General features: G+C 42.0%; 1 protein-coding gene across 1 annotated transcript in view; it reads left to right on the top strand.

The window, feature by feature from the left end:
• The window catches only part of Kif14 (kinesin family member 14), a 69,937-nt gene that overhangs the window by 35,869 nt on the left and 7,889 nt on the right, over window positions 1–26,179 (top strand). Inside the window, exons 18-25 of the mRNA XM_057770061.1 lie at window positions 2,224–2,350; window positions 4,195–4,288; window positions 5,244–5,373; window positions 12,113–12,213; window positions 16,230–16,324; window positions 18,221–18,445; window positions 18,634–18,818; window positions 25,433–25,588. Of these exons, the coding sequence (XP_057626044.1) occupies window positions 2,224–2,350; window positions 4,195–4,288; window positions 5,244–5,373; window positions 12,113–12,213; window positions 16,230–16,324; window positions 18,221–18,445; window positions 18,634–18,818; window positions 25,433–25,588 (1,113 nt within the window). The remainder of the gene's footprint in view (window positions 1–2,223; window positions 2,351–4,194; window positions 4,289–5,243; window positions 5,374–12,112; window positions 12,214–16,229; window positions 16,325–18,220; window positions 18,446–18,633; window positions 18,819–25,432; window positions 25,589–26,179) is intronic.

Below are 26,179 nucleotides of genomic sequence, written 5' to 3'. Positions count from 1 at the left end.
TGTCTGCATGTATGTCTCTGTGTGTTTGTATCACAAGTATGCTTGGTGCCCAAAGAGGACATAAGAGGGTGTCAGATCCCCTAGAACTGGAGTTACAGATGGTTGTCCGCCACAATGTGGGTGCTGGAAACCAAGCCCAAGTTCTCTGAAAGAGCAGCCAGTGCTCTTAACTGCTGAGATGTCTCCTCAGCTCCACACTGGTTCTTGGAGTGTGTTCCCTGGATGAGAAGCATTGGCTTCTTCTAGGATCCTCTTAGAAATGCAAATTGTGGGCTGGAGAGATAGCCTGGAATTCACATGCAGACCAGGCTGGTCTCAGACTCATAGAGATTTTTTTGCCTCTGCCTCCCAAGTGCTAAATTTAGAGGTGTGCACCACACTGCCCACCTCGTTTCCTGATCTTAAGGTTTGTCTCAAGTAGTAGCCTTATTTTCTCTTTTTTCCAAGTTTGTGGGATGAGGAAGAGCAGAGCTGAGGTCTGAGGTGGAAGAAAACGCTTCTAGTCACTCGATCACTAACAGTGTAATGTGCTGGGCGCATACTGCCTGTTAACTTGGGTGGAGACATCAGAACAGAAACAGCCATTTGCATCCTGGGAAATACTATTTAGTTCATGCCTTTTAACTTTAGCCAACAAATGCTGTTATTGTCCATTTTGAGCAGTTATTCCCACCCCACCCCTTTTTACTCCTGAAGATTCTTTACTTACTAGCAATAGGAAGAAAAAATATTAATCTATGTCATCAAAAATTCCTTATAATGGGCCAGCGAAATGGCTCAGCAGGTGAAGAGCTTGCCACACAAGGCTGGTGACCCGAGTTTGAACCTGGAACCCACATAAGGTAGAAGGAGAGAACTGACTTTATACAATGGTCCTCCAACCTCCACCCTTACACTTGGCATATGTACCCCCACAATCATATAGACTTGATAATGATAAATGAATTCTTAGACTCCAAGGGATTTTATGAGGAGAATCATTAAGAAAGTTTATAAATTGATTTTTAAAAACATTTTGTGTTTAATAAGATATGTTAAACATGTATTCCTAATGAAATGAGTACAGTAGGATGATATTTCATCATAGTGTTACAGCGAACAACACATGGTATGCATGTGTGTGTGCTCACGTGCGCTCATGGTGTGTGTGTGTATGTGCTCCTGTGCACTCAGAGTATGTGTGTATGTGCTCCTGTGCAACTCGGAGTATGTGTGTGTGTGCTCCTGTGCCCTCAGAGTATGTGTGTGTGTGCTCCTGTGCACTCAGAGTATGTGTGTGTGCTCCTGTGCCCTCAGAGTATGTGTGTGTGTGCTCCTGTGCCCTCAGAGTATGTGTGTATGTGCTCCTGTGCCCTCAGAGTATGTGTGTGTGTGCTCCTGTGCCCTCAGAGTATGTGTGTGTGTGCTCCTGTGCCCTCAGTATGTGTGTGTGTGCTCCTGTGCACTCATGGTGTGCATGTGTATGTGCTCCTGTGCCCTCAAAGTATGTGTGTGTGCTCCTGTGCACTCAGAGTATGTGTGTGTGCTCCTGTGCACTCAGAGTATGTGTGTATGTGCTCCTGTGCACTCAGTATGTGTGTGTGTGTGCTCCTATGCACTCATGCCAACCCATATGGGCATATGTAGAGGCCAGAGGTTGACACCAGATGTCTTCCTTGGTCTCTTCTCTTCCTTATTTATGGAGACAGGGTCGTTCACTGAACCTGGAACATGCTGATTTTGGCAGGACTGGCTAGCCAGTGAGCTCCAGATATCAACTGTCTGCTTCACACGGTGCCAGGGTTACATCTGCTATGACTCTGAATCCCAAATTTTATGTGGCTGCTTCATACTGTGCCACAAGTACTTTGCCTGCTGAGACACTCCCCAGCCCCTATTGATCCTTTTTAAAAAACACTTATTTTATTTCTGTGTATATGTCATGGTGTATATGTGGGGACAAGAGGAAAGCTTTTGGGATTGATTCTCTTTCCACCATGGCATCCCAGGGAAAGAACTCATCAAATGTTAGTGGCAAGTGCTATTTTGCTGGCTCGATTAATCTGCTTTTTCAGAATGTTTTCTTGTATATCTGTAAGATAAATAACATGATGTTATAAGGTGTATATAAACACAAAATGGCTAGAATGGTGAAGCAAATGACCATATCCAATGTCTCTGATTTTATAAATTCTCTCTTTGAATATGCTCATCTGTGGTTCTATATGAATGCATGTCAATTAGGCTTTAGAAGACCATAGCATCCGCCATGCAAGAATACTAGAAGCTTTAGAGACTGAAAAGCAGAAAATCGCTAAAGAAGTACGAATTCTTCAGGAGAATCGGGGAAACAGGGATAAAACTTTTATAAGTGAGTATATACTGGTGTTAACAGATACTTTTTAAAAGTTCTATATTATCTTATTATAATATAATTACTAAAATGTTAGCTGCCTTTATATATTTAAAGCGCTTGACTGCAGAGGTAATTTAGTGATTCGGTATTTTTCCAGCATGTGAGAAGCCCCAGGTTTAATCCGTAGTACCAAATAGACAGACAGACAGACAGACAGACAGACAGACAGACAGACAGACAGACAAGGCTTTGTTCTAGGTGCTAGTTTTTTTTATGTAAATATAGTTGTATGAATGGTTTTTAAATGCTGTTTTAGAATAGTTGTATCAGCCCTATAGACTGAATGTTTGTGCCCCCAACTCCAAATTAATTTATTGAAATTGTAGCCCCAAATGAGGTGGGGGTTTTTTTTGGTTTTTTTTTTTTTTTTTTTTTTTTTGGTTTTTTGAGACAGGGTTTCTCTGTGGCTTTGGAGCCTGTCCTGGAACTAGCTCTGTAGACCAGGCTGGTCTCGAACTCACAGAGATCCGCCTACCTCTGCCTCCCGAGTGCTGGGATTAAAGGCGTGCGCCACCATCGCCCGGCAAATGAGGTGTTTTCTATTTCTGTGAAAGATGCCATTGGAATTTTGATAAAGACGTCACTGAATCTGTAGATTGCTTTAGGCAGTGTAGTTCTTTTAACAATTTAGGAGAATTTAACAATTCTTCTAATGCATGAACACTGTCTTTCTATTTATTTATGTCCAGTTTCTTCATCAAAATTACATAGTTTTTTAGTATACAGATATTTTATTTCTTCGGTGAAATGTATTCTTGAGTATCACATTGCCTTCGGTACTGTTACGTGTGTGTGTGTGTGTGTGTGTGTGTGTGTGGTGTTTGTCTGAGTGTGTGATTAAAGCAAGGCCCCATGCTAAACAGGTGTATCTCTGTGGAGCCATACCTCTAGATACCTTTTTAATTTTTGTCTAGAAAATGTAAAAAGGGGTGTAGTTCTTTATAAATTAACCTATGGTATTTCTTACTTGATGATTTAGAAAAATTACATATTAAAGATATGAGGAAATGTTAGAAATATAATTTGGGGCTGGTGAGATCACTTGCTGCCATTTTTGACCTTAGTTGGATCCCAGGACCCACATGGCGAACAGAACTGACTCCCACAATTGTCCTCTCACCTGCACTTGGACATCATGGTGTTTTATGCTCCCCAATAAATAAAACATAAAAAAATTAAATATAAAAGGACAATAGGGTATTCTCTCGCAGTGTCCTTTTTCTCTGTTTATACCACTCCTCCACATACAAGACAACTCACTTCATGTAAAGACTAGCTTGACTTTTAAGAATTGAAGAAAAGTTGCATGTTGGTAGCACATATCTTTAATCCTAGGACTCAGGAGGCAGAGGCAGGTGGATCTCTGAGTTTGAGGCCAGCCTGGTCTCAGAGTGAGTTCCAGGACAGCCAAGGCTGTTATACAAAGAAACCCTGTCTCGAATAAAAAATAAAAAGCAAACAAAAATCTCGTGATACAGGGTTAATCATTCATTGACTATCATTTTAAATATTTTATATGTATGGGTGTTTGGCTTACATGTATAGCTATGCCCCTTGTTCGTGCATGTTGCTCATAGAGGCCGGAAGAGAGCGTCAGATCCCCTAGAACCAGAGTTACAGATGGTTGTGAGCAGCCATGTGGGAACTGAACCGGGTCCTCCGTAAGAGCAGTCAGTGTTCTCAACCACTGGGCCATCTCTCTAGCTCCTAATGTCAATATTTTATGAAATTATTCTAACTAATGATTACATTAGTGACCAGACATGCATTTTGGTTCTAATTTGTCTGCTTTGTCTTAGTTCAGCCAAACTGGAGCTCCATGAAACTCTCCATGATGATCCAGGAAGCCAACGCCATCAGTGACAAACTTAAAAAATACTATGTTTTTGGCAGGTGAGTAGTTTTTACACTCGTTGACCTGTTCTTACTTGATTTTTTTTTTTAAAGATTTTATTTATTGGAGCTGGAGAGATGGCTCAGTGGTTAAGAGCATTGCCTGCTCTTCCAAAGTTCCTGAGTTCAATTCCCGGCAACCACATGGTGGCTCACAACCATCTGTAAAGAGGTCTGGTGCCCTCTTCCAGCCTGTAGGCATACACACAGACAGAATATTGTATACATAATAAATAAATAAATAAATAAATAAATAAATAAATAAATAAATAAAAGATTTTATTTATTATGTGTACAACATTCTGCCTCCATGTGTGCCCACATGCCAGAAGAGGGCGCCAGATCTCATTACAGATGATTGTGAGCCACCATGTGGTTGCTGGGAATTGAACTCAGGACCTCTGGAAGAGCAGGCGATGCTCTTAACCACTGAGCCCTCTCTCCAGCCCCTTACTTGATTTTTTTGATAGAAGTTTCTCTGAAGTTTAGATAGTAATCTCTCTAGGAAAGAGCAGATGTCAGACTCCCTGAAGCAGAGGCTTTAGAAATTCATCTTAAAGAGTTTACTCATTTTTCTTTTAGGTTGAGATTTCGTTCCTCTGCATACCATTTTTATTTTGGTTTTGTAGTTCCAGCGGTTGAGTCCATGGCCTTGTGTCTGCTATGAGTGTGCTTTGTCGCTAAGCCACACCACCCTGTCTTTTTTAAAAGCTTTATCTATTTATAATGTGTGTGTGTGTATGCCTGAATGAGTTGATGTGCACCTTGTGCACACAGAAGCTGTTGGAGACCAGAAGAGGGTGTCAGGGCCCCTGGAACTGGAGTTACATGTGGTTGTGAACCAGTCAGTGTGGATGCTCGAGACCAGTCTTGGCCTTCTGGAAGAGCAGTTTGTGTTCTTTGCTGCTAAGCTGTGTTTCAGGCTAAGCATTTTCCTCTGACTTTTTTTTTTCAGACATGATACATCAGGCAGAGGTCATTCTGATACTTCTGTTCGAGTTCGTAACCTGCAGCTTGGAATCTCAACTTTCTGGAGTCTGGAAAAGTTTGAATCTAAACTTGCAGCAATGAAAGAGCTTTATGAGGTTTGTAATATTAAAATTTCTGTAAACTTAAAAAGTTTTAATTTATTTACATGTGTGTGTGTTTTGCCTGCATGAATGTCTGTATGCATAACATGTGTGCCTAGTACCTCCAGAGGCCAGAAAAGGGTTTTGGGTCCCCTGGGATTGGAGTTACAACTTATTATGAACCACCATGTGGTTTCTGGAAATGGAATCCATGTCCTTTCAAAAAGCAGCCAGTGGTTTTTTTCTTTTCTTTTTTCTAAGAAAGAACTAGATAATTTATTTTAAAATTGTAATAAATGGAATGTACCTCTTAACAGTTTTTAAAATATTTTTCTTAATTTGTGGGTCATGTCGGGGCCAGTGTTTTCTAAGTACCTTTTGAAATTATTTTCAGAACTCTTTTTCTTTTTTGGTTTTTCGAGACAGGGTTTCTCTGTGGCTTTGGAGCCTGTCCTGGAACTAGCTCTGTAGACCAGGCTGGTCTTGAACTCACAGAGATCCGCCTGCCTCTGCCTCCCGAGTGCTGGGATTAAAGGCGTGCGCCACCATCGCCCGGCTTTTCAGAATTCTTTCCCTTACAGATTTCTGTGCTCCACCTTAATATTCCAAATCCACAAGACAGTGGATGTGAGCCCTGCTCATAACTGGGGAGTGTGAACAGCCATAGCGCTCACACCCCTTCACCAGGTGCTTAGCTTTTACAAGTTCCGGGATTCCCATGATCATAAATATTAGTTATAAAACTTTAAAAAATTGGAACTTTTAAGAAAATACTGAAAGCTCTTAATGACAGTAATTTCAGTGTTGTTAATAGCACAATCCTTTTTGGTTGCCTAACTGTGAATAACCCAAACAGTAAAATATAAAGAAAAATATTTAAGATTTTTGTTGATAAGGTTCTATTTGAATAACTTACTGCCATCTTTGACTAAAATTTGTTAGTGCTCACATTATGGTGAGATTAAATCTTTCTCTAAAAAGCAGTCAGAGGTCTTAACTGCTGAACCATCTCTTCGGCTCCTCTATAAACTTTTTAAAATGCAGCTGGGTGTGGTCATGCATGCCTATGATCCCAGCACTTGAGATGCAGGGCAGAAAGATCAGGAGTTCGGGGCCTACCTCAAACACATAATGAGTTCAAGGCGGGCTGGTTTCTATGAGACCCCGTCAGACTTTCTGCTCCTCCCAAAATAAAACAAAATATAGGAGTGACACATTCTTGTTAAATAAGAGGAACTCCAGTTACTGAAATCCCCAGCAAGAATAGCTCTGAGCGTCTGCTCTCCTTGTGGGTGCCAGTGGAGCTTTCCTGGTTTGCCTCAACATAGTTTAAGTGCGATTCAGTGCTGGGTCTGACTTTAAAATTCTGCTTACAAGCTTTGCATTCCGGCTGCAGCAGTCATGTGGTCTGAAATCATCTCCCTGTGACAATGAATGTGTATACATATTTTCTCATTTTTGTCTTATGGGTGTTTCCAATTGTTGCTTTCATTGGTCACAATTAAAAGCATCTTTTGTTATTTTTAACATCCGTTTGCCTTATGGTTTCCAAAATGGTAACAAAATATGGAATTTTTTGTTTGTTTTCTGTACTTTGTTATTGTTCATCATTGCTTGCTACAAGTGTTGCAGCAAACTAATATTAGGAATTTGCTTTGCTTTGTAGCTTAGTAACTAGAAGTTGAGGTTTAACTTTGTTTCTTTATAGTAAAGTATCCTTTGACTTCTTTCAGTTTTCCCAGACATGGTCTCATTTGCGCAACCCCACCCCACCCAACTGGCCTGGAATTTTCTGTGTAGACTGATCTAGACTCGTGGGCTTCCGCCTCTAGAGAGCTGGGGTTGAAGGCATGTGCCACCAGGCCTGACCGAATTTTTTGTTAAGTGCTCTGTATTTTGTTAATTGGTGGGCCTTTTTTTGTTTTTGTTTTTATTCTAATCATTTAATTTTTTTGTCCTAATTATGTGATATTTTTCCTATGTGTTGCACACACGTGTGTGCATGAGTATGTATGTGTGCGCGTGTGTGAGTGTGTATGTGTGTATAATTACGCATTCGCAAAGGTGTGTGAGTAGAGACCAGACTTGGCTGTTGGGTGTCTTCTTTGATTACTTTGCACCTTATTTTTGGGAGTAGGGTCTGTCACTGAACCTGGAGCTCATCTATTCAGCTAAGGTGGCTGATTGCTCCAGGAATCTGCCTGTCTGCTTCTCCAGACCCGAGATTAGAGCATACACCGATGCACCCAGTATTGAGTATGCAAGTTCAGCTTCTATGTTTGGTTAGCAAGCATTTACCTGAGCCATTTCCCCACCTCTGTGTGACTTTTATTGGTGTTATTTTGTTATACCGGCTTTTTCTTTTCTGCTTATTTTATTTTGAGACAGGACCTCATATAGCACAGATTGGACTTGAATATGCTGTATAGCTAAAAATGATCTTAAGCTTCTGATCCTCCTGCCTTTGCGATTAGAAGGGTGCACTGCCACTCTGACTGTATAAGCCATTTTAAATTTGTACATAAATGCATTTTAATTCAGAGAATTTACTGAGCCATTGCCAGCCTGCTACATTTTTATTTTAAGGTTTATTTCTTTGATAAAATTTGGGGCTGGAGAAATGGCTTAGGGTTAAGAGCTCATAATATTCTTGCAGAGGACCCAAGTTCTCTTCCCACTCACATCAGGCAGCTTACAGCCACCTGCCACTCCAGCTCCAGAGGGGTCAACTCCGGCCTCCACAGGTGGCTGCACGGCCCCCACACAAGCACAGACATATGCAATTGAAAGTTGTTTTGTTTTTTTTGAGACAAAGTCTCTCTAGGTAGCTGGCTGCCCTAAAATGCACAGAGATCCTCTGGGATTACAGGCGTGAACCATTACAAAGGACTTTTTTTGTTAAAGAAAAAATTATTAGGGTGTTTTTGAGGTATGAACTTGAAGTTGTTTTCTTCTATATTGTTATTTATTATCCCTAAAGTAATTATAATGTATTAAATTGTAGTACTAATATTTGATAAATATCCCATGTTTAAATTATGTAACTACTGGAATTACGTTCTATAGTGCATAGATAATGCTCAAAACATCAATGGAAATATTATATAGTAAAGCCTAGAGGGTGTTGTAATAGCTTTAATTTGTGAATTACTTAATCGAAAGCGAAGATAATTAACTCAGTCTGGAAGATAATAAGACAAAGGAAAGCAAGTAAAGGAATCATTGTGAGAAAAAAAAGCGGTAACTAATGAATTAGATCTTTGGAGACTTGAAGAGACGTGTCATTTCAAGAAAGATGGCATTTACTATAATCTTAGCACTCAGGAATCCAAGGGTTCAAGGTTTCCTTGGCCACATAGGAAGTACAAAGCTACATCTTCATGTATGAGACCCTGTCTCAAATAATAAAAACAAAAATGGTATTTAAATTAAGATAACAGCCTCAGTTAAAAATTATATCACCAATAAAGTTTTGCTATTTTTAGATTTATTTACTTTTATTATATTTATTTGTGTGCATGTAAGAGAGATGGTGGATGTAAGGGTCAAAGGGCAACTTGGGAGAGCTGATTCTCCCTCTCCACCGTTTGGGTTCTGGGGCTTAAACTTACATCAATAGGCTTCTCAGCAAACGCCTAACGTCTGAGCCACCCCACTGTCCCTATTTATTTATTTATCCATTCATCTGTTTATATAAATGTTGGCTTATGAAGTGTGTTTCATCGGTGTTTTCACACACATCCATTACTGTGCCTTGTTCTCATTCATCTCTCTGCTCTTCTGTTCACAGGGCTCCCAGGGCTGCCCCTTCCTGTCCCGCAGGGCTCCCAGGGCTGCCCCTTCCTGTCCCGCAGGGCTCCCAGGGCAGCCCCTTCCTCTAACTCTCTCTTGCTTTTATGTCACATGTGTGCCATCACCTTTTCTTTTCCTCCCCTCGGTTATATCTCTTCCTCCTCCCTTCTTGCCATCCCCTATTACACACATGCACAGACACGCACACACATACACGCACACATACTTATATACTTTTAAATCTAAGGTCCACATATAAGGGGAAACAAATAAATACCTTTGTCTTTCTGAATCTGGTTTATTTTGCTTAGCATAATGATTTCCAGTTCCATTCATTGTTCTGCAAAAGTTATGACTTCAGTGTTCTTGGCAGTAGTATAAAATTCCATTGTGTATATATATTGCCTTTTCCTTGTACATTCATCTTTTGATGGACATCTAGGCTGGTTTCCATTTTCTGGTTATTTTAATATTGTAAATATCCTAGCAATATGCATGGATTTGAAGGATCTCTATGGTATGTTGCCTTAGAGCCCTTCCCATGTATTAAATTTGACTCTTCTTTTTTAAAGATTTATTTATTTATTATGTATGCAGTGTTCTGTCTGCATGTATGCCTGCATGCCAGAAGAGGGCACCAGACCTCATTGTAGATGGTTGTGAGCCACCATGTCATTGCTGGGAATTGAACTCAGGATTTCTGGGAGTAGCCAGTGCTCTTAACCTCTGAGCCATGTCTCCATACCCCTAAATTTTAGTCTTCTAGAAAAGAAAAACATTCTAGGAAAAGATAAATTATAAAATCTGGCTTAATGGAAGGACAGCCAATAATAATTTTAAAAGTTTGTCAATTAAGTAGATTCAAAAAACAGTGATTAAAAAAAAAGAATAAGTGGGAGCCGGGTATGGTAGCTCATACCTGTAATCCCAGCACTTAGGAAGCTGAGGCTATCCATCAGTGGTTCAGGGCTAGCCTGTACTAAATAGAGAACAGTTGGAAATACATGAGAGTGCAGCTCAAAAAAAACTAAAAGAAAACTAAAGAGAAAGACCTGGGGGTGGAAGGAAGGAGAACGAGAGAGGGCTAAAGGGGTGCCGACTCCAGTCAACTTTACGAGCACACACCAGGGAGAGATGAGCCGTACTCTCTGTGAGGCACTGCAGAACTGCGCGGTTCGTTCCGTGATGTTTAGAGTAGCATGCGAACTGTATGTGGTGGCACATGCATCCCAGCTCAGAAGGCTAATATGAACACAGCTAGAAAAATCCTGAGTGAAACCTGCCAAACTGAACCTGACCTGAATGACCTTTATTTAAAAAAAAACTTCTACCGTGACCAAGGAGTGTTTATTCCAGGAAAGCAAAGTATATTCTTCTTCTTGTTTTAATGTGTGTGTTTTGCCTGTGTGCATACGTGTGTACCACATGCATGCCTGGTGCCCTCCAGATTCAGAAGTGGGCACCAGATCTCCTGGAACTGAAACTGTAGATGGTTGTAAGCTACCATGTTGGTGCAGGGAGCCAAGCCCTGGTCCTGTGCAAGAGGAGCACGTGCTCTTAACCGCCGAGCCAACCTTCCAGCCCCAGCGAAGCCTGGAAGGTGTTATGCCACAGCAGGGACCGCTTCTCTCTCCATGGCGGGCCTGAGGGTGGTCTTACTTTCTGTGTTCCTATTTATTAATAAGTTCTGACTTTACCATAATGAGTGTTTTTAAAACAGCATTGAAGGCATTCGATCGCTCACACTAAACCCTTGCATGTAGCTCAGTGTCGGACCGACTTCCTGTTTTCACATTTCCTTCGAAGTTCTTAATTTTTACACATGCTGCACCCTCTGAACAAGCTCCATAGTGTGTATCTAGGTAGAATTTTAATTGACATTGCTTAAATATCTAATGTATAGATCATTATTAGTATTTCCAACCAAGAAGTGACTTTTGTGTGTGTATGTATGTATGTGATGTATGTGCATGCATGCGTGCATGTGTGTGTTTAGGGGCTGAAATACAGAACTTCACACAAATTAAACAAGGAATTTATCACCGAGACCTTTCCCCAGTCCAGGATTGCACCTTTACATTGCCAGATTATTTTATCTCTCCCTCTGGGTTCTACTGTTAACTGTCTCTTCTAAACTCTATTTTTATTTATATATCTGTGTGCTTTTATGTTATATGTGCACACATGTCTGGCCTGGAGCTGGAGTTAACAGCAACATCATGGGTGCTAGGAACGGAACCCAGGTCCTCTGAAAGAGCGGGGAACTGTTTAAACCTCTGATCTATGTTTCTAGCTCCCTAAAGTTAAATTTATTATTATTTCTCTTCGTGTGTGTGTGTGTGTGTGTGTGTGTGTGTGTGTAAGCAGCCAGAGGACAGCCTCAGGCACCATCCGCTTTCCCCTTTTAGATATGGCCCTCATTGTCCTAGAGCTCACTGTTAGAGACTAGGCTGGCCAGCGGTGGGCCCTAGAAACCCGCCAGTCTAGTTCCCCAGCACTGGGGTTACATGTGCACACCCTGCACTTTTTACATGGGTTCTAGGAATCAGTTCGGGTCCTGTGTGTACAAGGTAATAATTCTACTGCCTGAGCCATTTCCCCAGTCCAGGTTACTATTTTTGAAGTATTTAATAATTTTCGTTGTTTCTGTAAGGCTTATCTTTAATTTCTAGCATCTCATGATTGGGATTTTTGTTGTTTTAGTTAGTTTTTTTAGGTTAGCCTTTCAAAATAATGGTTTTTAGGTCAACATATGAAATAATGAATTTTATAATGGCATCTACATACTTGTTTTTATTTTAATTTGTTGTTAATTTAATTTGATCAGTAATGATATTTTTAAGTTTAATCAGATAACCCATAATTTGTTAGTTTTATGTTTTAAAATAATAAAATAATTTAAGCTTTTTGCTGAATTGTAAACATCACAATTAATGGAAAAACTGTATTTTATTTTTCTTAGAATGATGGTGGTAACAGGGCTGAGGATGTCTTTTGTGATCCTGAAGATGAATGGGAACCTGACATTACGAGCACGCCAGTTTCTTCCCTGTCTAGAAGGAGGTAAACCTGCTTATTATTTCTCTCCTTGTTCTGTGTATATGTATATGTACAAGTATATAAGTTAAAGATTTATATAATACACACACACACATATATATAATTATTATCTTAAGAGACCTGCTGTTATGATACATCTGTAATGGGGAACCAGAAATACAAGTGACATGTTAGAGATCAAATTACAGTGCATATAGCATTACATTGTTTATTAGTTTGCTATATGAGCAAAAGTGTTCAGTATTTTATCATACTAGTTTTAAAAGCAGCCTAGAATGGTATAAATCTAATTTCCTGCATTGAAAAGGAACAGCATTATGGGGCTGCAGAGATGGCTCAGTGGTTAAGAGCATTGACTGTTCTCTGTTGTATCCATAGGACCTGGGTTCGACTCCTTGCACCTACATAGCAGCTCACAACTATCTATAACTCCAGCTCCAGAGACCCAACATCCTCACACAGACATACATGCAGGAAACTCACTAACTCACATAAAGTGGAAATAAAGAAATCACTTAAAAAAGAGAAAGGAATAGCATTACTTTTGACATTTCAAGAATTTGACATATTCTGATATTTTGTTGTAAGTTACATGTTTAAACACAATCGTGTTAGTATGAGCACCACAAAAGAATAGATCAGTGTGCTACAGAACATCTGTACATGACAGGTGTTGTCTATCAAAGCAGAGCATAAAACACCCATAGTGGGCAGAAACTTTTCATAGAAAGCCTAGTTCTGCTTAGACTCAGATGCCCAGAGTGTGGAAGCAAATAGTATGGAAAGGCCTTGGCCTGGAACATTTAGCCTTTTAATTTTGTTTGTTGACGTTGTTTATTGAAAACAAATATTTCTATGATATAGCCTGTGTCCCGAGGAGTTTTAGGTAAGTAAGATCCTCCCTGTCCTCATGCACCAGGCACCGGAGAGAGGAGAGGCAGGGTAGACAGAACTGGAGAAAAGAGTGTGTTTTACACATAGCTGAGATGCAGATTCTGGTGCATCAATAGGATTGGTGACTGGTTGTGTGGTTAAGGCGATGTAAAGCTCAGGGTTGCTCCTGGTTTTAAGCTGAGGAAGCAGTGTTTGAGAAGGATGGTAACTTTTCTGTTGGCTGTGATGAGTGAGGTTTTCACAGGACAGTTAAGTGTGTGTTTAGTCTGGAGTGTTGGGTGTGTTGGAGTTCCCAGGGTGTGAACATCAGTAGCACTGCCCCACCCACAGCATTGTCAGCATCAGGAATACTTATGGAGCCTGGCGATGTGGGGCCTCCCTGGAATCTCAGTATGGGGGGAATTGAGTCAAGAGGAGCATGAGTCTGAGGCTACCCTGGGCTAAATAATAAGATCCTGTCTCTTTTTTTGGAGGGGTAGGGGAGTGGTTATCGAGACAGGGTTTCTCTGTTTAGACCAAGCTGGCTTCAAACTCAGAGAGTCCCTTGTCTCTGCCTCCCAATTGCTGGGACTTAAGGTGTGTGCCATCACTGCCCAGCAAGATCCTGTCTTAAACACCAACCAACAAGCTCAGCATGGTGGCAGCACTCATGCATGAGGCAGAGACAGGAGGATCTCTGTGAGTTAAAGGCCAGTCTCATCTAGCAAGTTCCAGGATAGCCAGGGCTATATAAAGAGACCCTGTCTCAAAACAAACAAACAAAACCCATCAACAAACAGAACATTTACTGAGTACTTGATAAGATCTTCTCGTGCAATACCCACTACAGACTTCTGAAGTAAGTGTGTGACCACCCATTATGTCACCAGAATTGTTCTGAGTGAAAGATGCAGCACAGATTCTCCACACAGGCCTTGAGTGCAGAGAGCGAATCTGCATCCTTCAACAGCAATGTAGTGAAGGGGTCTCGGACCCTAATATCAGAGAGCTGGGCAACAGCTCCAGACATTGGTTCCTCGAAGAGCAACTGCCGTCCTGGCTGCCTCTGAGATCTCTATGATTTCAGCTTGGGAATGATGCTGCAGAGTGTTACGAGGGTAGATGATGTGTGCTCAGTCATGCTTGCCTAGACTGTCGCTGAGGTTGAACAGATCTGTAAGTTAAATCTTAAGTCTGTGGTGTATCTCAGAGATAAAGGCCTCACCTAGCATCGTGAGAGAGTCTTCAGCGCTGAGAAAAGACTTTCTTACTGTTACAATGTAGAGAAGATAGAGCTTCTGCTCCCTTCCTGGTAAACAGGTCGTGATGGCTACAGGTGATTTGACCTAAGGATGAAGGATACTGCTGGGCCGGGCCACTAAAGTCACCTAAGGATGGCCCTTGATGGAACTGGATGTACAGAGTAATAATGACCTCCTCCAAATTACAACCAGACCAACACACTGGAGACGTCTTATGAAACTCTTGGGTTTAGGATGACTAGCTTCTTAACTGTAAAAAGTGGTTCATTATAAACAAGTATAAGTTTTATGAAAACGGTCATTAGTCGGAGAACACTAATGTTTAGCGTACTGAATGTTGGTGATTCTTATATCTGCTGAAGTTAGGGTTAATGAGAAACAAACAAGTTTTAAAATGTGACCCCCCCCCAAAAAAAACCAAAGTTCCTTTTTATATTTTTCAAGATTTTGAAATTAGGTGTTTTCATTTGGCAAATACTTTTGAGAACTTCTGTAATTTAATGGCATCATATTTTTAAAAATGAGTTGCTCTTAGTCTGAGACCTTGTGCATGTAGAATGTTTATGACAGAATGCAGACTCTGAGAACGCCTGCAGTAATGGAAACGCTGACAGATTGCATACAGCTGTGGCTGCCTCTGCTGGACCACAGCTGCTCTAATAAAGCAGCCCGCTCCGGCACCTGTAAATCCCACAGACGGCTGACAGTTAAAAGTCAAGTTTTCTATCAGGTTGGATGAAATCCTTTGAAAGGAATGTGACAAGCGTTTTCTTAGTTTAAACATTGTTTAACATGACAGTGTCACAAGAATGATACTTTGTCTAGCTTAACTTATTTTTTCTTTTTACCTCTAGGAAAACAAATACTTGGGAACTGCTAGATTAAATATAATCTTCAATTATATTACTGTGTTTTCATTTATTTTTTTAAGAATTCACAGGGGGACTTATATTTGAAACATTTAAGCTTTTATGGGCAGAATACTTTGATTTAATAATCTTTTGGTGAGTCTGGAAGTGTGGCGAGGAAGACAGCACAGGGTCACCTGTGTTTAGATGCAGGTCACTGCTCGGGGACTTTCGTTCTCATACTGAGGTAGATATGGAGTTTAGAAAGGTAAAGGGAGAGCCTGTGGTTTCCAGGCTGAGGGGACAGCTGTGCAGGAGCAATGGAGGGCTCACTTCCTCCCGAGGGGGATGCTCCCACAGGCATGCTTTCACAGGGTCTGCTTAGATACGTTTTTCTACCTAGATCATTTCCCTATTTAAATTCCTCCCCTGGAAAGTTCAAGCTGATCCCAGCACATGGCCCAGCCATATTCCTTGCTTTCGCCTCCACACGTCCCAGACTACAGTCATTCAGCACATCCCTGGGTCTTCGCATCCTTTACTACCAAGTCTTCCTGGGTCCCATGCTGTGTCTCAGATACTATCCCTGCTTCCCAAGCATGCCCTCTTGCTTGGCTAGCCCATGCTTATCCTTCAAGGCCCAGACTACTAAAGCACTCTTCTGCCCTCACAGCACCCACCAAACTATGTGCCAGGCTTCCCTCTGTGGCCAGATGCCAGGTTTCATAGCCACGTTCAGAGCCCAAGTAATTGTGCACACGGAATAGCCCATTTTGTGAACTATGTTAGGGCAATGCCTCGACATAGGGAGATTCTTGCTCAGAAAGAGCAATGAGTCCGTCTCTGTTGGAAAGAACACATGTCAGAATATTCCCCACCTCCCCTGAGACAGGTTCTCACATAGGCCACATTGGCCTCAAAGTCTCCATCTTATGTCAGCCTTCTGAGTGTGGGATCATATGTTCCCACAAAGCTGACAGCATTCTTAATACTCCTGTGGTGTATAGAAACTAATTTTAGGATTATCTTGGTTCAGGAGCAGAAGTTTGATGAAGAACGGGAGGATTTCTGGTTGTTTCCATGACATACAGGCCCATCCAATTCAGAACCTGCATTCTTCACACTCGTCAGGTACCGCTTTCCTCAAATTGTCCTTGTGAAATCATTTCATTTCTTAGCAGCTGTGTGTCCTTTATGCAATGAAGATGTGAGTTGGATGGCTATTCTGTTTTGCAAATTCTGTTCTCTGATTTATTGTAGAGCCTTTTGGTTGAGTGGCTAATTCAGACAAGGGAACATATTTTTAGAATGTTATTTCCTTCTGAGCAAAACACCAGAGTGCATATCATACACTGCACTGCATGTGAAGAGGGAATAAAGGGCATGTACATAGGTGCCTGAATGAGCAAGACCCAAGAGTGCTGCTTGTCTGTGAGCGTGTGTTGGATAGGGGAAGAATCAGTTTTGGTTTGTGTGTGTGTGTGTGTTTGGGAGCGGGGGGGGGAGGGTTGGGGTTGAACTCAGGACCTCAAGCACGCTGGACAAACACTGCACCACTGAGCACCTTACTGTATATAGAACCTTGTCACAAGTTCCAAGTGATTGGGCTGGAGAGCAGCTCAGCAGTTAAGATCACTTGCTAGCTGTGTGGTGGTGGCACACGCCTTTAATTCCAGCATTTGGGAGGCAGAGGCAGGCCAACCTGGTCTACAAGAGCTAGTTCCAGGACAAGCTCCAAAGCTACAGAGAAACCCTGACTCAATAAAGAAGGGAAGGAAGGGGAGGGGAGGGGAGGGGAGGGGGAGGGGAGAGGGAGGGGAGGGGAAGGGAAGGGAAGGGATTTTTACAGGTCTAAAATATTCACATTGGGGCTGGAGAGATGGCTCAGCCGTTAAAGGCTAGGCTCACAACCAAAAATATAAAATATTCACATTGTATTATAGAATACATCAGTCTTCAAGAACATATATAGTTAGCTGTCTCGGGTAACTAACTCTAGTGTCGTGTCATGGACATGCATTCACTGTGGCTGTAGCTTCAGGTTGGGCTTCTGAGCCTTCCTTTCTGCATCAAGCTCTCATCTTTGTTCTGGGCATTTAATATTCCCTATTCTGTATTCCCTATTCTCTGCCTTTTTTTTAGTAATCGACTTCTAGTCCCCTGTGACTAGACCAGAAACACTGCGTTTTAAGTGGGAATCATGATGCGCTGTTATGGGCTCCACTATAAGGTTCCTTGCTGAAGGCCCGAAGGGGCTCTCTCACCTTTCCGTTTACTTCTGCTCTGTCACTACTTAGAAAGTGGTGTTTTTTGCAAGCCCATCTCCCAGAAATGTGCTCTGTGAGCTGAAGATGGTCCATTAGCTTTGGCCTGTTCTGACTGTAGTATACCCTGGGAAGAGCTCTTCTAAACCACAGGTTCCAAGGCATTTCTTTTTATCCAGTTTATTGTTGCTCAGTTTTCTAGTTTATGAGTTAATTTCCTTAGGTGTTAGGAAAATTCATTGCTACCAAGTATTAAAAGTTAAGTGAGGGACTGGAGAGATGGTTCAGCCAGTTAAGGGCACTGGCTGCTCTTCCAGAGGACCAGGGTTTAATTCTCGGCACCTACATGGCAGCTCACAACCGTCTGTAGCATCAGTTCCGGGGATCTGGTGATCTCTTCTGTCTCCCATGGATACTAGATATGAACGTGGTACACAGACATACATGCAGGCAAAACACTCAGACTCATAAAAATAAAAAGAGGAAGTTTTAAGTGAGTAGGCCCATGGGATATTTTATTCTCTAGTTACTTATATTAAGGGTGAAGAGCTACAAATCCTGTGGGCTCATACTAGTGAGAGGTTAATTGGTTCCTACCTGGACCTGCGTTTTCACCTTGGTTTATAGAAATTAGAATGCATTGAAATAAGAATAGCTGCTTTGAACTACTGACTGATTCTTCAGTAGGCCTGCATTCATGCGTTTGTCTGAAAGCATCATGCTTGAAAACTGGGCTTACACTGACTGTTTTCTGTTGATGCAGGTTTAATAGAAAAATCAAGTGCCATTTACCCAAATTCATCAGAACCCTTTCTTCCTGGAATTTGCAAAGAATTGATTGGTTCGTCAATAGACTTTCTTGGACAGAATTATGATGAAGAAAAATCTATAGCAGATAGCCTGATGAGTAACCTTCTTAAACTTTATAACGGGCTGCTTGCCATTTCCAAAGCCCATGAAGAACAGGATGAAGAAAGTCAAAATAACTGTAAGCAGTTCCACCGATTCTACCAACCCCCTGATGGTGATTCTCTGCCCGTTACTCTTGTGTGGGGGTGATTATTTGGTGTATCTGGCCAACATCTCTCGACCCTGCTTAGATGCTTTAATGGTGACTGTATGTGAGTTCTTGTATCTGGGGACATTCCTTGCAGTAATTTTCCTTTTCTTTCCAAGTGTTCTCTTCTGACCGGGCGGCTCAGGCCCTCACCGTCCAGATTGCTTGTGCCTTTGAGCAGCTTGTGGTTTTGTTGAAACACTGGCTGGATGATTCTCCACCTGGTACCCGCTCAGCAAGGCTTGAAGATGAATTGAGACAAGATATTAAAAAGCTGGGAGGCTATTTACAATTGTTTTTGCAGGTACCTTGATGTTTTATTTTTGAATAATTTCATGTGTTCTAAAAGTATTTATTGAACTTTCTACCACCTGTATCTTCCCTAAAATTACACCTGAGGATTTCTGGGTGCTTCCTGTGTTGGGGTCCTAAGACTGGGTTCATTTGGTTTATTGAGCAAGGATTTGGTGTCCTCTGTATCCTAAATGGTTCGCAGATGTAAAACTACACCGGTTCTGTTCTGCGCTCTACTCACTATGCGCTACGGAAACCAGGCTGAAAATTTAAAACACACAAACACAGACAGAGACAGACAGACAGACAGACAGGACCACGGGGACATCCTTGAGACAAGAATGCCAAGAATGCCCACTTTATTGTGCTCAGGGGCAGCTTATATAGGGCTCTGGCCACGCCCCAGCTCTCAGGATCTTTCAGCTGCAGCCTGCCATCAGGGTCTCATGCTCAGAGCAGCGGAAAACAAGTTGTTTACAAGAAATTCAGGGTCTGGTGGTCCACAGACTCCAACACGCAGCTAGATACTGGTTCATTTCGTCCTCACGACAACCCCAATTGGTGCCACAGTCACCATTTTATAAATGAGGAAGTAGAGGCTTGGGAAATGACTGACTCAACGAGTGTTATGTAACTACTGGGTCTTGGGGTGCATCTGAATGCACGATGTCAATGTCTTCATGTCTTCGTGGGTTATACTCTGCTAGCCTCCAGTTAAGGTCACTGGGTAGAGGGACAGAGTCTTGCTTTGGCTGTGGGCTGGCTTTCTGAATTAGTAATGAACCTGTTGATATCTTGGTGAGAAAAGTAATTTTGTTTCTTGCTTACTGTGTACCAAGTAACATTGGGTTTAGCCACTAGGAAGAAGCAAGATCTAATCTTGCTTCTTATCTGCTAGTAGTTCTGCACAAAGAGGCAGGATCCCAACTCCTTTCTATCCTCTCCTCTGCTGTGTCTGAAGTGCAGACCTCGCCATGCTCCATCACAATAGAGCGCCATCTGAGTTGTGTGTGTGCAGCAGGGGGGCAGTGGGGACAAGGAAATGCCCTTCCTTTCAAGGAAATATCTGTGAGGCATGTATGGAACTTATATATGTCTGGCCAGAACTTCACCTGTCCAACTTTATCTATAATCAAGAAGTGGATTTTTTTATTATTCTAGGCACCCATGAATAAGTTAAAAATCAAGGGTGCAGAGCAGTAGAAGTGGGGACTATGTTGAAAGTATCTCACTGTTGCCGTACTGGAGATCTTTATAGGAATTTCTCAAATAGATGAGGGGGAAGGGGAGAAAATACCAAGAGAGGCAAGTTTTACTTTTTAAAATAAATATTTAAACTTTCTAGATTATTTGGTTACGTTTTATGCAGTGATTATCCACCATATTTTTGTAGTGATCCACACTGAAGTCTTTTTACGTTTGGCGAGTGTGAGGGTTCTACACATCATGGTGCAGTGTGGAAGACCGGAGCAGTGTGCACGAGTCAGCTTTCTTTCTGCCATGTGGGCTCCGGAGACCCAGGTCATAGGACTGATGGCAGCCTCCTTTACCCACGAGCCTGCCCGACATTCCACATTTTGTGGAGTTTTTACTGTGACAAGTGCTTCCTAGTGGGCTGAGTTAGGGAAGTACTTACTATCTCTTGTGGTTTTCCCCCAGTGAATTTTCTTGGTCTCCCCAGCTTGGTTGGGTATCTCTCTTGTTTGTTTTCTGTTAACCCCAAGTAAAGCTACTCATTACGTCTTTCAGGATGCTATTCTGTGGAATATGTGCACTTCAGTGATGGTAGGCTCTCTGTAGCTGTAAGACCCGGAGTGTCTTCACAGGGCCTCATGATATGATAGCTAGATGGATGGATATGGTTGTTAAATGAATCCTATACTCACATCAAACAAAGGGTCACTTTGGACATGAACAACAGGGAAGAGAAGAAGGTAACACAGAGGTGGACTAAAGACAGATGTGGGCAAACTTCAGGTGAAGAAGATCTGACAACATAGAACCATGAACACGGAAGCCTGGAGCGGTCAGAGACCAAGGCTTTCAGTCAGGAAGAAGGGTGTGACTTAGGTTCAACCCTAACGAAGAAATACAGCTTAGGAGGGTCTGTGGTAGAAACGAAAGAGAGGCAGTTTAAGGTGTGTGTGTGTGTGTGTGTGTTAGGTTCAACCCTAATGAAGGAATATTGTTGTAATATGAGCGGCGGGGCTGCGTCCCTGGCACCCAGCCGCCCGCATGGCTAGCTTATGCCCCGAAATAATTACACGGAAACTGTATTCTTTTAATCACTGCCTGGCCCATTAGTTCCAGCCTCTTATTGGCTAGCTCTTACATATTGATCAACCCATTTCTAATATTCTGTGTAGCACCATGAGCTGGCTTACCAGGAAAGATCTTAACCTGCGTCTGTCTGGAGTGGGAGAATCATGGCGACTCCTGACTCGGCTTCTTTCTCCCAGCATTCTGTCTGTTTACTCCACCCACCTAAGGGTTGGCCTATAAATGGGCCAAGGCAGTTTCTTTATTAAATGAAAGTAACTCCTCCATCATTTCCCCTTTTTTTGTTTAAACAAAAAAGAAAGGCTTTAACTTTAACATGGTAAAATTACATATAACAAAATGGTTATCAAGCAAGAATTACAGTTACAATATTTATATCTATTTTATCTCTTATCATAACTAAGGAAAACTATAACTATAACTAACCATTCTTCAACTCCATCAAAGACTCCAGAAGGATATAATATTACCTAAGCAAACAAGAAATCCAAACCTCTAGAAATGACAGAGACATCTCGCTGCCTGTACAGTCAACCAAAGTTCTTTTTTACCGTTGGGGCATCCATCTTCAGCCTTCAGGCCCATAGTATCCAGCAGACATTTTCATCAAGCAGGAAATTCCAAAGACAGTTCAGGCACTTTTTGCTGTGTCCTGCAGAATGTCTCACAGACTCTTTTATGAGTCAGGAACCCCGAAAGACCATCTCACCTTTAGGCAAGTTCAGCAGTCCTCTCTGTGGATTCTTTGTGTCCAGTTTATGCAACAGTCCAGGCATGAGCAGTTTCATGCCCAAATGGCTATCAAACTCCTTAAGGAGCCTCTTCAGTGCCCATCTTCCTCTTGAAGTAGATTGGTGCTGCCAGGAGCAGACGTGTCTCATTGTCATGAAAAGCCCTAAGTTATTAAAACATTAAATGCCATATTCTGCAGTCTTTGAAAGATATGAAGAATGCCTATCTAGCTGAAATATATCTATACACATCTAGAAAATCTAACTAACATGACTACAAGCTTGATTACTATTGATGATTATCCATTAACAACCTATATACATTACATTTTTAAATGAACTATACAATCACAATACCTTAATCAAGATTAGAAATATGCATATACATATAACAAAATTGACCTTCAAATCCACACCAATGCAAATTATTCATATCTATATCATATCCCCCTTTAAACGTAAAAGAACATTTATAAACAATATTTGGGAATATGGGCAGAGTTTTTTCTCTCCAAACTGCTTCCTGCTGAATGGGGGCGCTGTATTCAGATCTTTCATGGTGTAACCTGTGTGTCAGGGTCATCTCAGTCGGCAGTTGAGTGAAGTAATTTTCTGAAGGTGTTCACAGCAACCTTTCAGGAGGGCGTGGTCTATCATACCATATTAGGATAGACGCAATCCACAGAGTCTCATCCTCTGTGAAAACAAAAGAAGACCCTCTCCAAAGCATCATATCCTTAGACCCAAATTCTGAAATCATAATACCCTTATATCCATTGTGGTTTAGCTTGGCAGCCCATATAATGAAATGTCTCTCTGCACTTAGCTCCTTTACAGTCAAAAATTTTAAAGAAAACACAATACTACAAAGAATCCAGACTCTCTGTGAATTTTCCATTTTTACGTGGCTTATTTTTCTTTATTTCTTTTAATCTATAACTATCTGTACTCTGTCTCTTTAAAGACTTTACCCTTTTTTTAAGACATTAACTTTATTCTTTATATATATTTTTTTCTCTCAAGCCTACGTACATTCATCCAACAGTGTCTGAATCAGTTCTATTGTGAATCTGTAATTTTTTTTACTATCCAGGAGCATTTCTTAAAATGTTAAGCACTTCTTAAAAACTTAAGTTGCACCATGTATAGATAATACGGTACCGCCCGTGTCCTGCTCAGTCCAAACCTTAACTGCGCTGTTATTATGGTAATTATGGTAGTTCCTGCCTGAGACCAGCACAGTTCAGCATGGCGGAGCTGAGCCCTCCTGCCTCAGAGCCATTTGGTGCCCCTGAGCCACACACAGTTCCAGGCACACAGCAGTCCACATTGCCATCAAGCAAGACGTAGCACTTTACTCCAAATGCTCCATTCAAAAGCTCTGTCTCCAGCAGGAGCCAAACAGAGATCGCAATGGCGGCACAGCCCAGAAAGCTGGCATTTTAAAACAGCCAGTTTTTTCCTGCTGTTGAGTCAGGACAATTTCTTTGCCGCACACAACCCACAAACAGCAAAAAGCTGTCTTAAATTCTCTCTCTCTCCTTTTTAAGCCCTCTCAGCTTTTACGTGGCCATCATTACCACGCTGGGCGCCACTCTGTTGTAATAAGAGCGGCGGGGCTGCGTCCCTGGCACCCAGCCGCCCGCATGGCTAGCTTATGCCCCGAAATAATTACACGGAAACTGTATTCTTTTAATCACTGCCTGGCCCATTAGTTCCAGCCTCTTATTGGCTAGCTCTTACATATTGATCAACCCATTTCTAATATTCTGTGTAGCACCATGAGCTGGCTTACCAGGAAAGATCTTAACCTGCGTCTGTCTGGAGTGGGAGAATCATGGCGACTCCTGACTCGGTTTCTTTCTCCCAACATTCTGTCTATTTACTCCACCCACCTAAGGGCTGGCCTATAAATGGGCCAAGGCAGTTTCTTTATTAAATGAAAGTAACTCCTCCATCAGAATATAACTCAGGACAGTCTGTGGCAGACATGAAAGAGAGGCAACTTTAGAGTAGTTGGGTGGGGAGTGGAATAAACCCACAAACCAGAAACTCACTGTTGATATTTGAAATCCTGTGTTTTAGTCTATGCTATCTTAATTTGTGTATTTAGGCAAACTGCTTAGCTTCTTGAGTCTCTCCATTTTCTTACCTGGAAAATAAGAACAGTAATGTCTGCCTGGCAGGTTTATTGTGATTATCAAGATTAAATCATGGTACTCTCATAAGAGAGTACCTGAGAGGCGGATCTTTGTGAGTTAGAGGCCAACCTGGTCTACAGAGTGAGTTCAGGACAGCCAGGAATACACACAAAAACCCTGTCTCAAAACACCAAAAAAGAAAGGAAGGAAGGAAGGAAGGAAGGAAGGAAGGAAGGAAGGAAGGAAGGAAGGAAGGACAAAGAAAAGAAAAATTGATGAGAGAGAGAGAGAGGTGGGGGGGGGAGAATAAATACCTGGTAGAGTTTCTGCTGTGAAATTTCTCTTCATTTTCTGGGAAGAAGGCTTTGAACTTTACTTGAGAGTTTCAACTTATGGGACGTATTCTATACAAGGAATGAAGGCTTGAGACCCAGTGACTGGGAAGTTAGGTTTGGCTCCAGAAGACTCGGGAGAAGCCAGTGCTAGCCAGAACACTTTTGTGGTGAAGCATGGTTTGGCAGTCCTTACTTGTAATGGTGTAATGAGCATCTTCCATGGCAGTGCCACAGTAGGGAGGACCAGAAAGAACCATTCGAGAGGAGGCTCCTGTGCCTCCAAGACTTGTGTACTGAGTGCATATGGGAAGGCTGTCGTTTAAGAGCTGGGGTGTTTCTTTCTTCCTCTTCCTTTCCTTTGCCATCTCCCCTGAGAAAAGAGCCTGTTTCTTGGGGTGCTAACAGGACAGTTAAAGCTGAGAGGCCAAAGACACACACCATTTTGTTCCTCATTTTGCTATTTCTTTATCAGTCCTGACTTAACTGCACACTTATTTATGTCTCCCTTCACTGTGTTGTCTTTGAGGGAGGAAGCTCCTGTCACAGCTGCATAGCTTCAGGGCTGCCTGCTTTCAGTCTCTCTCCAGCATTTCAGTTATCTTTAATTATGAGTTTTATTTTGATGTATATGGGTATTTTGCCTGCATGTATACCTGTGTTCCGCATACGGGCCCAATGTCCTCAGAGATCAGAAGTCCAGGTGATTGTGAGTCACCAGATGTGGGTGCTAGGAATCAAACCTTGGTCCTCTGGAAGAGCAGCCAGTGCCCTTAATCTACTGAGCCATCTCTCCAACTGTGTAGTTATTTTTAGTGCTGGGACTGGGGGCTTAAGTCCAGTGCCTTCACCCACTGTCCCTTTTTTCTCCATTTTATCACCTCTTAAAAATTTCATATGTGGGGGCTGGAGAGATGGCTCAGCGGTTAAAGAGCACTGGCTGCTCTTCCAGAGGTCTTGAGTTCTATTCCCAGCAACCACCTGATGGCTCACAACCATCTATAGTGGGATCTGATGCCCTCTTCTGACATAAAGTTGTACATGCAGATAGAGCACTCAAATAAATACATACATACATACATAAATCTTTTTTAAAAATCTCATATGTGATGTACTGACTGATCCATTTTTATTTTGTAGGGGTGCTGTTCGGATATTTCATCAATGGTACAAGAGGCTCGAAACAAAGTCATCCAGGTGATACTGCAGGCTGTTCAGTGTGTGGCTCAGCTGGCCGTTCTGAAAGGGAGTAGGCTCTGTCTTCTGGAGAACAGCAACAGGAGCTCCAGTGCCCAGGTAATGTATACTGTTAGCCCTGAAAGGCCTCTGAGGGACATTAGAGGCTTCAGTTAGCAGGATCACTGCACAAAATAAGTTCGTATCTTTTTTTCAAAATAACTTGTACTTTTAAATTCCTCAGTCAAGTTTGGGTGAGATAAGACTGGGATATATATATTCTGTTGGTAGTTTGCATGCGTGCATGGGTTTAAGCCCTGGCACTGTAACGGGCGTGGAGTGCAGTCTGTAGTTCAGCCCTAGGAGGCAGATAGGAGGATCACAAGGGCAAGATCACTTGAGACAAGCCTGGGCTACACGAGTACCTTTCTCAAACGAACAAACAAATGGTTAAACTGTGATTGGATGGTTATATCTCTTTCCAGTCCTTTTGGAGCTGGGCATGATGGAGCATACCTTTAGTCCCAGCATTCAGGAGGCAGAGGCAGGTGGATCTTTGTGAGTTCAAGGCTATCCTGAACTACACAGTGAGTTCCAGGACACTGAGATCTTGTCTCAGAAAACAAACAGAAAATCCTTTTGGGGCTAGGAATAGGGTCCTTGTCTACCACTTAGGGGTTGAGGATCATAAGAACAGGGACAACTTGGGCT

The sequence above is a fragment of the Chionomys nivalis genome, chromosome 5, assembly GCF_950005125.1.
Source record: "Chionomys nivalis chromosome 5, mChiNiv1.1, whole genome shotgun sequence".
In the NCBI taxonomy this organism is placed as follows: Eukaryota; Metazoa; Chordata; class Mammalia; order Rodentia; family Cricetidae; genus Chionomys; species Chionomys nivalis.
This window is presented reverse-complemented; position numbering and strand designations above follow the sequence as displayed.